The 16,814-nt window shown below is 38.7% G+C and overlaps 1 protein-coding gene across 1 annotated transcript in view; it reads left to right on the forward strand.

Moving 5' to 3' along the window:
• The first annotated feature begins 6,885 nt into the window (after nucleotides 1–6,885).
• LOC124110675 overlaps nucleotides 6,886–16,814 on the forward strand; it is a 40,246-nt gene continuing 30,317 nt past the window's right edge. The window contains exons 1-2 of the mRNA XM_046470016.2: nucleotides 6,886–6,976; nucleotides 10,551–10,675. Coding sequence (XP_046325972.2) covers nucleotides 6,922–6,976; nucleotides 10,551–10,675 — 180 coding nt within the window. The 5' untranslated portion in view covers nucleotides 6,886–6,921. The remainder of the gene's footprint in view (nucleotides 6,977–10,550; nucleotides 10,676–16,814) is intronic.

Genomic DNA, 16,814 nt, shown 5'->3' on the forward strand with positions numbered 1-16,814 from the left:
AACGCTAATCGCTATTCCCCCGTGTTGAACCGGGGTAGAATATTTCCACAGCCTCCCATTGCTGGTCGTATGAGGCGACTAAAATGGGCAACCTGTTTGCCGTGGGTTGCGTCCCCGTGTCGGCGGAGGACGGGAGTCTGGTAGTTGAGGGCACTGGTTCCAGGAACAGTGTTCCTTTGCCCAACACACTACTTTGACCCTTACTTCGCCTAGACGGGTGGTAGATTGGGCCCGGTTCTATCAATCGGCTGGTCATGTCTAGCCCTGTGCTGAAAAATTGTTTGTCAAATTTACTACATCAAATTGTATTTGGCATTTGAATGTTGAACCTTATATGAATACGTTTGCCTAGAGTCCCATGCCAGAAGGAGGTGGCTCATGGGCCAATCTGGTAATGTCGACCTCTGAGTTCTATATGTCTCTAATTTCTTGTTATGAGCAGAACCAGCCTAGCATTATTATTGGTAGACAAATATAGCTATTCATGCCGTATTTACTGGAGTATATCACCCTTGTATCCCCAGTGTTTGCATGCCGGATCTCCGCTGCAGTGAAGCAATGTCCTTGTTGACACTCCGTGGTGGGTGGGGAGCAGGGGTGCTGAATCTTATTACCTACATCATGTCGCTTACCCATTCTGGTTCCGTAAGAAATTACAAGAAAAGGCGTTAAGAGGCGGATCATCATTCATTTCATGATGATGTTTCAGTTTCCAACCACATGAAATTTGGGCAAGATTTATAGTTATTGAAGCTACAAATGGAGAGCCACTCAAAATCAATCCTTTTGTGAAAGTGAAAAACGTTTCCCGTCTTCGAGGTGGTTTGCTCCTTGTTGAGTGTGTGAAACGACAGCAGTCAATAAATTTGTTACAGCAACATCAGTTTGCTAATATCAGTGTTGCTGTTTCAGCACACAAAACACTCAACTCTAGTCGAGGCATAATTAGAGATAGAGCCCGTTGTCTGGCGGACATGTCTGAGGAGGAGATAGTTGCTGAACTCCAAGATCAACATGTTACCTCAGTTAAGCGGTTTACTGTCAAGAAACAGGATGGAAGGCTTGAACCCAGCAACACCTACCTTTTCACATTCGCGCTGTCATCTGTGCCAAAATCTATCAAAACTGGTTATTTCAATATCGAGTTGGAGGTGTATGACCCCTCTCCACTTCGATGTTATACTTGTCAAAAGTTTGGACATGGATCTAAATCCTGCCGTAACTCTCCTCGTTGCCCTCGCTGCGGTGAGGATCATCAAAACACTGACTGCACTAAAGATCCTAAATGTGCCAATTACCCTCTTCCAAATCATGCCCTGAATGGCAAACACAAACCAAAATCCTCAAATTGAAATATGAAAACAATCTTTCCTTTTTTGAGGCTTAAAAACAAATTCTCAACCAGACTACACATAAACCAACTCCTACCGTTACCTACTCAGCTGCTGTGTCCAGAAAACCACAAACTACTTCTATTTCATGCCAAACTGATCTCACTTGGATAAAATCTGTACAACCAGTGAATACAGTTGCCGTGGAAACTGATTCTCACAGCCAGTCTACCATGACAACGTCTTCTTCCCAGACCGTTTATCAGTCACAGCCCGAGCTCGCACAATCAGCGGCTGATGTTGATGTACATGTTGACATGCCAAAGAAACAGCGAAATCGTAAACCTAATCGAAAACAATTGTCCAAGATCTCATCTCCTGTAGAGGTACCCGTAACTGTTGAGGTTCATAACTCCTTTGAACCTCTTGAGATGGAGATGTCTCCATCTTCAGAAGACAGGATTAGGAGTCCATCTTCCTCACGTACAAGTGAAAGATCCCCAATAGAACCTCCATGAACCAATCTCCTAACTTAATTCAGTGGAATTGCAGAGGACTTCGGAATAATTTTAATGAAGTTCAACTATTAGCACAAGATTATAAACCATCAGCATTTAGTTTGCAGGAAACTTATCTTAAGAATACTGATAAATTTGAAATGCGTCAGTACAATTCATATCATTCTTTTTCCCCACCAGGTGATACTGCCACTGGCGGTGCTTCAATTTTGGTGAGGCAGGGCATTATCCACAGCCCTGTTTCTCTTAACTGTAGGCTGTTCAGGCTGTTGCCGTCCGTCTTACCTTACACATAACCTTCACACTTTGTTCATTGTATATTTCTCCATCCTCGAATCTTCAGCAGTCCGATCTTCAGGATTTATTTGACCAGCTCCCTAAGCCCTGTATCATCATGGGTGATCTTAATGGACATAACCCTCAATGGGGAAGTTCCCATACTAACAATAAAGGGAAAATCCTTGAAGATTTTATTTCTAATAATAATCTATGCATCTTCATCGACGGCTCGAACACATATTTACATCCTGCTACTGGCACCTATTCTGCATTAGATCTGTCAATCACAGACTCTAACATATATAATGAATTTGAATGGTCAGTCCATGATGACCTTTATGGAAGTGATCATTTTCCGACTGTAATTACAACTGTCCATCCCACTGATGCTCCACCGTCAACACGATGGATTTTTTCCTAGTCCAATTGGCCATTATTTCAGACCATATGTACTGACAAATTGAAGCCAAACCTGTTCATGGATGTTCCTGATCCAATTCAATCGTTCTCTGACAAACTGAAGAACATAGCTGATGAATCTATTCCTAAGTCCTCTGTGAACCCACATATTCGGAAACCATGGTTTACTGACGAATGCAAACAAGCTAGGAAGCATAGGAAGAAGGCAGAGAAATATTTTCGACGCCATCCTACTGTACATAATTTAAACAATTTGAAAATCAATTCTGTCAAGGCTCGACGAACATTTAAACACAATAAACGTCAGTCTTGGAAGAACTATGTTTCTAAAATAAATTCACGCACGCCTATGTCAAAGGTATGGAACATGATCCAAAAAATCAAAGGCAAAGGATCCAAAACTAGTATTCGTCATCTAAAAGATGACAATAATTTATTGACTGAAAAGTCAGATATTGCTAATAAATTGGGCGAAACTTTAGCTAAACATTCTTCTTCGTCAAATTATAATCAAAAATTTCAGAAATATAAACAACAATTAGAGAAGAAAAACGTTAATTTTAACTCTGACAATGGCGAAGATTATAATGAAGTTTTTTAACTACATGAACTACACACTGCTTTAGCACAAGCTCATGATACTGCAACTGGTGCTGATGATATTCATTATCAGCTCTTAAAACATTTGCCTGAATCTTGTCTCACAACACTACTGAATATTTTTGATGATATTTGGACAACAGGACATTTTCCTCCTTCATGGAGAAATGCTATAGTTGTAGCCATACCAAAACCTACCTTTCTCGATCTTGAAAAAGCTTATGATACCCCTTTGAAGCATGGTATTTTAAAAGATTTACATGACTTTGGTTAAAGAACCCGCTTGCCTCAATTTGTATCACAGTTTTTAACTGACAGACAATTTCAAGTTCGTGTTGGATCAACCCTGTCTGATCATTATAATCAGGATCAGGGGGTTCCACAGGGCAGTATTTTGTCTGTCACTTTGTTTAGCATCAAAATAAATAGTTTATCTAAAGTATTAAATGACTCAATAGATGGGTCATTGTTTGTGGATGATTTTAATATTTCATGTCTTGGTAAAAATATGCACACCATTGAAAGACAGTTACAGTTGTGTCTTAATAAAATTAATAAATGGTGTCTTGAGACTGGATTTAAGTTTTCACAGACCAAAACAAATTGTATAAATTTCTGTCGGAAATATAAACTCCATAAAGATCCAGAACTCTCTTTAGATGGCACCCCAATTAAGGTTGTTAAAGAAGCCAATTTTTTGGATTAATTTTCGACCACCATTTGACGTTTTTGCCACATATCAAATATTTAAAGGCTAAATGCCTGAAGGCCCTAGATTTGTTAAAAGTCGTCTCGAATTCTAAGTGGGGAGGGGATCAGACAACCCTCCTTCACCTTTATAGATCATTGATTCGCTCTAAATTAGATTATGGCTCCATTGTATATGCTGGAGCTTGCAAGAGTAATTTAAAAAGGCTAGATTCAATCCACCACCAAGAACTCAGACTGTGCCTTGGTGCTTTTAGAACTTCTCCTGTTGACAGCCTCTATGTCGAGCCTGATGAACTCTCTTTGAAACAACGCAGTGTTAACTTGTCTCTTCAATATATCACTAAATTACACTCTAATCCTTCTAATCCTGCTTATGACTCCGTTTTTCAACCCCTATATGAAGAGCTGTTTCAGAAAAAAACAAGCTGATTCCCCCCACTTGGAATTCGGATGAAATCACTTATTATTGCTGCACATATAGATCTAGATATTATCTCACCATATCGTCTCTTGTCTACTCCTCCCTGGCAGCTGGTGAGGGCAGAAGTAGATGTTTCTCTAACCCGTTTTAGTAAACCTGACACAAATCAACTAATATATCAAAAGGAATATGTAGAATTAAAAAATAAATATGACACCCACCGTTCAATCTTTACTGATGGTTCCAAGGACGGTGGCAAGGTGGCATGTGCCCCTGTCGTTGGATCAAAACATATCTCATCTAGAATACCAGACACTAGCTCTATTTTAACTGCTGAGGCCAATGCTATTCTTACAGCCTTAAAATACATTCAACGGCAGTCTGCATATAAACAATTTATCATTCTTTGTCTTGTCTTGAGGCACTGAAAAAAGTCTCTTCTAATCATCCAATTATTTTAGATATTTTAGAATTTCAACTGGCCAATGCGACATCGTCTTTTGTTGGTTGCCCAGTCATGTGGGCATAAAAGGCAACACAATGGCTGATGCTGCAGCAAAAGCAGCACTCAACAAATCTGTGACACCACTTCTCATTCCATACAGTGATTGTAAACCTGTGATCAGATGTTACATCCGAGATCTTATGCAAAGGAAGTGGGACACCCAAGTTGGTATCAATAAATTACATCAAATTAAGCCAACCATCGGTAACACCTACTTGGGTTGTCAGTCCAGATTTGAAGAGGTCATAATGCGACGATGTCGTATTGGCAATAGCAGGTATACACATGAACATATACTGAAAGGTGAGGATCCTCCATTTTGTATCCCTTGGGATGAGAGAATCACGGTCAAGCATGTCCTGCTTGACTGTATTGATTTTGCCATCACAAGGGATAACTATTTCAAATCATCATCTCTAAAGGATCTTTTTAATAATATCTGTTGTCATTTAGTTGTTGGATTTTTAAAAGAAATAGTACTTATTGATAAATTTTGATTGTGTAGATAGTTGATTTTTATAATATTGGTAGTGTTTACTGAGTAACTTAGATGGTTAGTGGCTGTATCCTCAAAGGGGGTTGAAGTAGTGTAAAATTATTGTCCCCCTGAGAGGTTATGTAAGACCACGTCCCGAAAGTACGTTTATTCCTACCACTGTGTTTAAACGTAGTATATTTGTTTTGTTTTAATTATGGCTTAATTCCGTACCATCGCCAGCAGCTGAAGGGATGGTGTAAATCCTGCTGGGGAGCCGTGCAGGTAGCAGAAGTATTGTAAGTCCCCCCGGGCCTCAGTTAGGTGGCCTAACTTTGGTTGCTGGCGATCTCTAGCCCGTTTTTTTATAATGTATTGTTAAATAATAGGTTATTCTTTTTATTGTTCTAAACTAGTTTTACTTATAAACTGTGATATGCTAGTTGTTCTACTGTCCGTCGATGACAGGTGTTTTATTTTAATGTCAGTATTATTTTAATGTCAGTATTATAAGTGTTCTCGTCGCGATATGGCTGAAATATTGCCGATGTGACGTAAAGCTCTAACTCACTCACTCACTTATAGCAACAAACTGTATACATGTAGGATATATGAAACGAAACGCTCCCACAATAAGATACATGTTAAACAAATGATCTTATGACAATCACTGGTCGTTCTGTTATACGAAAGTATTGTCAATGTTTATTTTAATTATCATAATGATTATGTCACTTAATATAAAGAAAATAATATAGTTGTGTTTTTTGTATTACTATATTTTCATAAAAGATGGGTAGGAGATTTCTCCTTTTGAATATCAAACTCACAATTCCAAAATTACGATGGTATCAATGCAAGAAGAAATATGTTATCATCCTAGTCATTTCGTCAAAGTAAGTATGTTTTCTGCAAATAATTGGGACCTTTTTTAAACTGTGTGAGGTGCGGTGGAGGATGGTACGTGTGACGTAGTTACTGCCCACTGTTTGTTTGCGCTGCAGGCTATGCACGTTTGCAGACAACTATAGACAGGAGTCAAGATTAAGATATTCGTACCTCAACCCTTGAAGATTTCGATCTTTGTCAGATGGCGGTCTTGGATCCAAGCCGGTTTGTGAAAGTGGAATAGGACTGAGGTATAGCAATTGTAAAGTTGATTGTAAGCGCTAAAGATCAACAGCAACTAAGATTGTTTTGTACAAGTGGGCCCTGATTTTAATGAAATTGTTCGATATTCAAGCACAAGGGTTTGATGTTGGATACAGTTGCAGCGACAGATGACATCTCGTTCGAAAGATATTGATGTTGTGTTGCATATAGATTTGACAAAATGACTAGCTGGAGTTTACATTGCATTGCAGGGTGACAGATGACTTGACCTATTTCGGGAGTCGGAAAGAAACAAAATAATTATCATATATTAACTCTTGAGAACGATTTCGCCACTGGATTCCGTGGGTCGAAACCTTTAACGAACTGTGACGAGATATATTGCTTGCTTCTCTTGCATCTCCATAAGGTGATATAGCGTTAGATAGATATTCGTTTGTGAGATCACGTGATAAGCGTCACATATGGTGTTTCGATTTTTCTTCCCAAATTCATATCTGCGCATTGCATTGAATTCAGTAGTAGTATCACATCACTGACTCGCAAACATGACATCCCCGACGCTTGTGTTGCTGTTGACCATTACCTGTGTCTTCGTAAGAAGTAAGTATTAAAAGTTGTGAGACACCCAAGTAGATATTAACAAATTGCATGTAATCGGTTACACCTATTTAGTCAGTCCTGATTTGGAGAGGTCAATGTCGAATTGGCCAATCTAGGTAAACGCATGGAGATATCCTGTAGGGATCTGCCGATGTGCATCTCATTTGATTCTCGCATCACGAATTGGGAGGACATGCTTGACCATGATTCACTGTTTGGTAGGGTTGATTTTAAACATCCCAAAGGGCTCACGATTTCCATGCTTCGTCTTACAAGGACATGTTAATCATTGTAAGCGCTGGTTTTCTGATTTGTGGGTTTAAAGAAATGGTACGATCGACAAACTGTGAGATGTTGGGCAAAGTAAACATGTTACGGTCGGTAACTTGGTTGATATTGTGTCATCGTACCCCAATAGCGTGACTCGACTCGGTTATTTTGTGCGTGTCCTTTTTTTATTGTTTGTTGTATAACGCCGTACCCAGCAGTATGATGGCTGTCTGGTTATATCGAAACTGGACCAGACAATCCAGTGATTGATATCACGCGAATAGGTCTGCACAACTGGAATAGGATAACATGCATCAACCAAGTCATCAAGTCTGACAACCCGATCTCGTTAGTCGACTCTTTCGACAAGCATGGGTTGCTGAAGACCAATTCTAACCCGGATCTTCATGGGGGACAGACAAGCATGGGTTGCTGGAGGCTTATTCTGACCCGGACCTTCACGAGAGACAGGTCATCGTCATGTAGCTGGAATATTGCTGAGTGTGGCATTAAAGAATAATGGAATATCATTTTTCAAGGTACTTCAAATGCAAAAATACTATCGTATGTAATTTGCATGGCTTAAATTAGACGAGGGATATTCAAATATTGACAAACCGATACAGATATTTGAAACTCCATTTTTGATCCTCTTTTCGGCTCTAGCGTGGGCGACAGATTTTAACGTAGAGGTACTGGTAAATGCACCAACATGTACACCTCCCTCAGCGTGTAGACAATGATTAGTCTGGTCACACACTCTGTTGAACACACAGGTCGTGAGTGCCTTTTTAAAGATCTGCTTCTCAGGTTCCTATTTGTTCCATGGCAATTGGCCAGCATCTTGAAATGACCTGTAGCCATATGTTTCTGTACACGTGAACGGGTCGTAAAACCAGTGTAGTCACGGCCTAATGACCGTACCGCTTCCCTCTCTCCGTGAAGAATCGGGGTGGAATAGGTCTTCAGCAACTCATGCTTGCCGTAAAAGGCGACTATGCTTGTCGTAAGAGGCGACTAACGGGATCGGGTGGGCAGAATTTGTTTGATGCATGTCATCATATCCTAATTGCGTGGATAGATGCTAATGATGTCAATCGCTGGATTGTCTGGTTCACACTCGATTATTTACACACCGCCGTCATATAGCTGGAATATTGCGGTGTTAAACAATGAACAAAACAAAAATTGCCTGGCGTCGTCACTGTTCAACAAACTCTGCCGGTCGTCGTACTCCAGTGTCTTTACGTTCATAATAAATATTATTCTCTAGCGCTTATTATTCTCAGACTCCATCTTAAAGATTTTCCATATCAATAGGCCAGAATGTTGAAATAGCCTATCGCCATATGTTTGGGTACGTGACTTTGGAGCCTGTCACCGGGTCGTAAAACAAGTCTAGTCACGGTCCAGTGAAAGTACTGCTTCCCTCTCTCCTAATTGCCCGGCGTCGTCACCGTTCGGCAAACTCCGGCAGTCGCCGTACTCCGGTGACTTTAAGTTCATTTTTTGGGCTCAGTCACACATTCAGGATTTATTTTTTCTGCCGTCTTTGATAGGACCATTCCCGATTAAAATTTGTCAAAAGTCTGATCAAGATCCTATGATTCGTGCCGGGATATTCACAAACAATCAGATGTTGTTCAGAAAGCATCCCGATTCCCGATTCAGCCGTTTCCAGCAGAATTCGTCCCGATTCTCCCGTTGTCAATCCGAATCTGATCCGATTTGTATCTTCCGCATGGTTAAAAAACGACCGAATCTGTTCTGACAGCGTCCCGATTCTTGCGAATGCGATCCGACAGAGATCAAACTGTGACCGGACACTGAACCGACAAAAACGGTTCGCATTCGGCAAGATCTGGACGCAATCTGGACACAATTGCCAAGAAACGGCAATGAACAATTCATGCACGTTCATCACGATCCACAGGACACTATCCAGACAACACAGGACATTGTTACGATTTTGATCCGATACAGCTGAATCTGTTGCGATTGTAATTCGACTAGACAAAATCGGCAGAGTTTCCCGAATGTTACGGGACGCACCATACTGTCGGGAGTGCTTGGCCGACCTCTCTGGACCTTTCCCGATCCGTAGGACTCTGTTACGAACGTTTAAGACTGCATTCAGTCAATGATAGGACATTCTAGATCATTGAGGATAGTAATCCGACTTTTTCACTTTTTTTGTCGTAGCGCTGTCTGATCTCAGGCAGGAGCCATAATCGGCACTGTGTGAACCTGGCCGTAGAGAATTAATAACCTTAAAAGAAATTCACTAGGATTTTAATCACATACATTTACCATGTATGCATTTGTTATATGTTACCTAGTATATCTATGCAAAATTATTTATTTATTGAAATTGTTTTAGTTACTTTGATTTTCACGCAATAGCGGGATTATCTAGTATTGGTAAATATATTTCGCATGTATCTATGGTCACTGTTTTTAGGTGTAAATCTTCAATGAAACCGTATTTAACCTTGGCGAAATCATTACCTCCAGGTATCGCTAGACCGTCTTACTTACTGGTTAAAGGGCAGTTTTCTGTCTGGTACTGACGTATTCTATTGGTATTTAGATAAAACGTATTAGCTAGGTTTTTATATTTACATTCTGTACCCCATTTTCCAAGTAAACCGCCGATACTTTGTCAAGTGCCTATTTACTATTAGGAGTCAATTTACGGTTTTCAATTATTACTTTATTCTTGTTTAAGGACACCCTGGTCTCAGGAGCACAGCTCCGTGACAGAACCCCTCGAAAATGTTGATCTTTTGATCGCGGAGAACGTGCTTGCTTGTGTTCTACTATCAGTTCCAAACAAGGATTGGTCACCTCTGAGTCTGTATACTGTGTCTGGCTGGTATCAGTTGTCTGGCACTATAAAATCGCTAAATAAGGCATGGATTTGTATCTTAGTATCTGATTTACCACTTGGCCTGTAACCGTAGGTACACCAGAAGTATTATTCCGGCTGTCTTACTCTGCAAAAGACAAGCTAGTATTCACCATCCGATCCATCTGTTGCTTTTCAAGCCCGGATGTTATTAGACCGTTTTTTATGTTCCATTCATATAATCTGCGTCGGTGGATAATCGAGACTGGTTATTCTCTGGCGTTGACGTTTTTACTGTTGCCAGTGATGCATTCGTGAAAATGAGTTAAACAAGGATTCCGTCAATTAATGCGTGTGTCGTAAGAGGGTGGTGACATGCATGGTTGCGTGTCATCGTACCGTATCGGCGCGGATATGACACGGTCGTAGTGCTTGAATATTTGTTTTCTTTCTTAGACTCTTATGGCGGGTCAGCGACGAGGCAGTATGTAGAGCTTGAGACAGACACCCGGTATAACTACCAGTCATTGCAGGAGGTGGATGTGAAGATAAGATCACAAGCCACATCCTTCAAGTTCAAAGTAAAGTATCTTATTTCATCATTCCTCGTCACCTTTCATTATTTCAGAGTCAGAATGCATCCCCAGTATGAGGCTTGTCGTGTGAGCAACCCAAAAGGAGTATTGGGTGGTTACAGTACATGTTTGCGTTCTTTACATTAATGTTCAGTTCTTTCACACAGGAAAATAAATGTCGCAGAGTTTTTCCACAAACACCAAGACCTCATTCACCGACATTTTAAGTATTGAGTCACTTGGTATTGGGTTCAAATTGCTGGATTAAGGAGAGCTTTTAAACATATATTGCTTTGGTTTCATAATATTTTAGGCTTGGGGTGTTTTTTTTTCTTTTGTTAGAGCCTAGATGTGTTTTTGGTCACTACTTCAAAACTATGAAAAGAGTAAACAGTTATTTTCCATCGTGGTTTGAGAACACCCAGCATGCCGAAACCGTAATGTATCTGGCAGCTAATCCTTCTAATTATGATCGATAAAATTTAGATTTCATTACTTCATATAACACGTCCCATTTTAATTCTGGAAACCAAATAGTTCAGAAACTCTACGGTTTTATAGCAATTACTCATTTCTCGCTTTCGTGAGATAAATCCCCCAACTTGGGTTTTCGCTTTACTGATACTAGGGAAAATTGGATTTTCGCTAACCAGGCACGACACCGTACGGGGAGGCCGCGATGTGGTTTGTAACATGCTCTCGTGCACATAGCAGATTAGCCAACAAAGTGGATTGCACAGAAGATGAAAACTTTTTTTATCTTACTTAAAAGTGTTGAATTTGGTTTGTTCTGAGCTGTCGGTTTAACTGTAGGGTATACATTGATATAATGTCAAATCTCGGCGGAACGTGGAAAATCGCGTTTTTTTAAAACGGCAGTCCTTGGAAAAATCCTCTTCAAAATATAATCAAAGATATCGTGTTGCCGGACAACCGTGGCGAATTGTCCTGTTTTCGATCAGAGCTTTCCGGACATCATACGTTTTCTATCATGAATACTTGCACTATAACTGGGGGGGCGTCACACAGAAATCAATACTCCAATGATGACTTTTTTTAAGATAAAGTTGTCTTTTTTAAGTGAATGATATGTTTTACAGTTGTTCATGTGAAAAAACTATGAATGTTTATTCAGCGTCCGAAAACCCATAACACGGGGATATATGTTGTATTAATGTCTTATGTTTTAGAAATGGTAAGTAAGTACAAAGGTAAGCTTTTCTCAATATGCTTCAACATAGGAAAAGGGACATTGCATGTTTGTGGCAGTATTGCGGAAGCTAGTCCCGATTTTTTAAAAGTACTGATTTAACTCCGAAAATTTACTGCATCAGCCCCCTTTGTTTATTTGACTTTTGCCACTGTTACATTTGTTGGTATGAATATTGTCCAAACGGCGCGAAGTTGCTTAAAATGCAATCACACATTTCTGGGGGCTCAGCCTAATATCGTTTACAAAGTCAACAAACTACGACCGTAAATGTTATGTACAACAAACGCAAGAAAATTAAACAAAATTATTACAAATACAAATGATAAGAAGTCGAATATGAATACTTATACCTGCACTTTTTAGAACAGGAAATTGACACATGGACGTATTCAGATTAAATTGATATTTTCTTTACTTATGTAAATGCAAATGATAAAATAAAATATTCAACAGTGTGATACTCTGGCTATTGCGCAAAGAAGCCAGTCCCAATAAATGTGAACAGCATGCCGATGTTATACAAAGCAATCATATAATAAATCGCAACTGATAGTTCTTAACAATAAGGCCATCAACATTATGACGGCATCAGTGGGCACATCGTGGTATTTGGAGATAAAAAAATGAGAACTTCATACTTCATACTTATATTTGCACAGTAATTGAGTTTATGCTTTCATTGGCAGGTTCAAGATATTGAATGAGATATATTGTCTATGATTAATATCGATGAGAGAACAACAGTATCTCTCATTTCGTATTTCGAACACTAAATGATCCCCCGTGTCGTACCATTTCTAGGAAAAGAGTGAACAGTTTGGTAACAACTGTTTGGTTTCGCGAGTTTAATAAAACATTTTATTACACGGAGGCTCGTTTCGTATTTTATTGCTCGCCTCTTTAATGCAAACCAAATTATCGCAGAGAATTCCATGCTTGTTTTTCTGCGTGTGGTACATTTATTTAATGTTTACTAAATTAGGTATTAATTTATCGTCCCACAAGAATTAATAAAATTACACATGTCAGCAGTCTAGGAAGTTATACACGGCATTTTGACAATGAACAAAAAGAAGAAGAAGAATAGTTTATTGAAGTGTCACTAATTAAACAACCAACCATTTGGGCTTACGAGACAAAATACACATTCACACCCCCATAGAAGTACCACGAACACACACTTCCACCAACCCACCCACATATATTACGTTCCACACCACACCACACCACACCACACCACACCACTTCAGCATTCCATACTCGGTACTGACCCATGACAGATCCTTCTTCATGTCAGGGATGGGTTTTGATATGGTGGTCAACGGACACGTTTTGCCTTAGGGAAGGCTGCTGTACTGTCCAGCTTCTTCATGTCAGGGATGGGTTTTGGGATGGTGGCCAATGGACTCGTCTTGCCTTAGGAAAGGCTGCTGTACTGTCCAGCTTCTTCATGTCAGGGATGGGTTTTGGGATGGTGGTCAATGGACACGTCTTGCCTTATGGAAGGCTGCTGTACTGTCCAGCTTCTTCGTGTATGAATCACCTGCGAGCCTCTTCGCCATCTGCAGTTCCGTCGACTCGCAGTTCTTTGGCCGTACTGTAAAAATCTTTATGCCGTCTTCATCATAGTTACTTTCCTCGGAGGACATCAACTGAGCTATCTTTAATGCGTCCTCGTACCTCCGTTTCTTCTGGACGGGAAGGTCGCGATGGCGTATCCCGAGGACTCGGTTACGACTCTTCTGAAGAAAAACAACAACTTTATTTACGATTGCATTTCAAGTTTATAATGCATATGCATGTATATCCATGTATATGCTCATGAGCAAAGGAGGAAAATATGTGAAAATCAAATTCAAATTTATTCCGATAACCCTGAAGTAACGTGCCAGTATTATAGCATGATTAGTGTTTGAGAACAACATTATTTGTGAATGGCAGGTGCTACCGGTAGTGTTGGGTATGCTTACCCCTTTTGAAAATTCACTCTTTGTAATTCGACATCAATCGGATTACACCACACTCAAAGTAAACAATCTCATTAGTCTAGTTAACCTGCAGTATAATGTATCACTTAGCACTGCCTTAACGAGGATTAATCCCTTGTCAGTTGTTGGTGAGTGATCAATTAATGTCTAGAGAAAGGGATTAGCCTTAGTCACAATAAATTAACATTCCACACTGCAACACAAGATATTATCGATCATTATACCTTTATAAGAAAGTGAGAAAGATAAAGATTGAATGATACATAAAGGGCCGTGACTGCATTATATAGCCTGCAAGAATCGTCACTGTAAACTAATAGAGGATTAATTCCAATTATACAGAATATTCAACTGCTAAGTATATGATAAAGTGTTGAAATAGCATTGGATATGTTTGAGATTACAGTTTTCAATTAACTGTATAATGTACCTTGCTGTCTTTGAGAGAGTCAGTGTCTGTAGAGCTGGCTTGGTCGAATTGGTATTCACTCCCTTTTTAATCTTTGATCTTTTGGGAAAATAATAGTGGAACTGGTTGAGTGACTGACGTATTCTACATTAAAAGTGACAGGAACCTTTTTTAGATCATTAAAATATAAAATAATCTATACAGTGATACAACTATAAGTGAGGGTTGTGATTTATTTAGGAACGAAGTCAGTATTTGGGGATTTAACTTGCGCTTTCCGACATTATGCGTATTTCGCACACAGTTAAGAAAAAAATGTCATTCATTTATTTATACGAAGTACGAATGCATCAATCCTACATCACAGGACTAAGTACATAGTTTGTTGAATGTTATTTCGTGAATACACAAATTGCATAACACAATCCCTGAGGACAAACCCAAATGGCCCGTCCCTTTGTAACAGGCGTTAATTAGAGAATGTATTGCCACCACATTATGTCCAGGCACTTTTATGACATGTAATGAACCTAGTCAGTCCCTGGGTCTGTAACAAAACCATTGGTCTTATAAAATCAAAGTAACATAAATGTTACGTAATTCGTATTCAAAAATTGACTGAAAAAAATATAACATTAATATAATTGCCCTTTTGGGGATAATATAATATTGGGAAAATATACTTTAGTCCATGATTAAAGAATTTCAGAATTAACTGTTTCTTGTATTTATGGCCGACTTCACACAATCTGAAAAATTAAACATATGTTTATATACCTATATTTACATGCATGACACCTAAATTAACGTGAAATAATAATAGTGATTATGTTTTTTAATTTGTACATTTCGTTGTTATTGGTATCCTGAGGATGTTGTAATTATACACGTGTTCTGATCTTATTTGACGTAGAATACATGAACTGGTTGAGTGACTTTCTTCCATCAGTGTGAAAGGATTACCCACACATATACCCTAAATCCTTTGTCAAACAGAGAAGTCATATAGTTTCATATCTAACTGGTAGTAAAAGTTCACTATCAATCTCCTCTGATAACAAACTGTTACATTTAATATCCCTAAGCACCAATACTCAGTATGCTCATGGAGTAATTATCAGTAACCCGAATAATATCCTGTCTACATGGTCACACCCGGTGATTGTTAAGACATTCAGACAATATGGCAGTCCCCACCAAGCTTCCTTTATACATATTGTATTAAATAATACATATATACATTAAAACAGAACAAAAACGATTGGCCAACAGTTTGGTGCTGTAAATGGAAAGGTGTTCAATTACGAAGAAAAGCTGTTTAACTGTTTAATACTTAATACGTGTATGAAAATATGAATTAATTCTTAAAGTTATTACATTATTGCAAATCGACCTGAACATAGGATGTACATGGACTGATTTCAAAATAGCTAAATTGACGAATTGTTTCCCATAAACCACTATATATAAACTCACTTAACCTTTAGAATAGAAAGGCAAATCGCTTCTTAATATATTGTCTTTTAAGCCGATGGAAGTTTAAATCACTACAACCGAGTCCGAGACGATAAAGGATTATGTGACAAAATCTGGTATCATGGCTTAACTGTATATAAGTAACACTGTCCAAGTTTATTAATCCTCTATATCAGATGACTATTCCAATTATTAATGGTATCAGGTAGGAATGACTTGGCATAGCATTCTGTTCTACAACATACTCGTATAGCCTGTAAATTGGTTCGATTTCTTTAAATGTAATCACTAACAGCAAAGATGTTTTCCATCTTGTAAAAAGGTGTAATGGCCATGTTAGTTTCTCTATAAATTTTCTCGTGGCCTGTAGCCCTTATCGCCCCACAAATAGTCCGTATAGTCCGTATTGAGTGAGTGAGTTAAAACTTAATGTCTCAGCGGCATTATTTCAGCGTCCTTAATGAATCTAAGTGTAAACTTTCTGGGATTAATTCTTGTTCGTGGAACAATTACCCAAAATATGGGCAATATATGCTTGTACATAACTTCTAACGATTTATGTGAAAGGAGTTATTTAACTGAGTGAGTGAGTATGGTTCACGGCGGTGGACACCAGAAAGGTATTTAAGACTTCTAATTCAATTAATCATAGGGCTTACCTTTTTAACTCTATCGTCAATATCAGAATCTGACTGAAATATTATTCCCAAAGTCATAAATATTAATTCCTTTCATTTTAAGATTAGGTTTTGCACTTGGGAAGAATTTAACGTGAAATTGAAAAGTTTTTGTTTTCTCTGGATTCAATTTTACTTACTTTCATCCATTTGGTAATTTTCTCCAAATCGGCATTTATATTTTACGCAATAGTATTTGGAATTGTCCATTTGGGGAATTGTCTGGCCCCCACCGCAAACACAGTAAACTGAAATTCCAATTTGAATATTATGTACAATAGTTTGTTGGCTCGACATGCAAGACTCCATAATTTTAGTTACAATCTTAAAGTCATAGTAATATTAAATTATATTTTAAAAGAAGGCATCAATGTATTTGACA

The sequence above is a fragment of the Haliotis rufescens genome, unplaced genomic scaffold, assembly GCF_023055435.1.
Source record: "Haliotis rufescens isolate VD_foot unplaced genomic scaffold, xgHalRufe1.0.p SCAF_67, whole genome shotgun sequence".
In the NCBI taxonomy this organism is placed as follows: domain Eukaryota; kingdom Metazoa; phylum Mollusca; class Gastropoda; order Lepetellida; family Haliotidae; genus Haliotis; species Haliotis rufescens.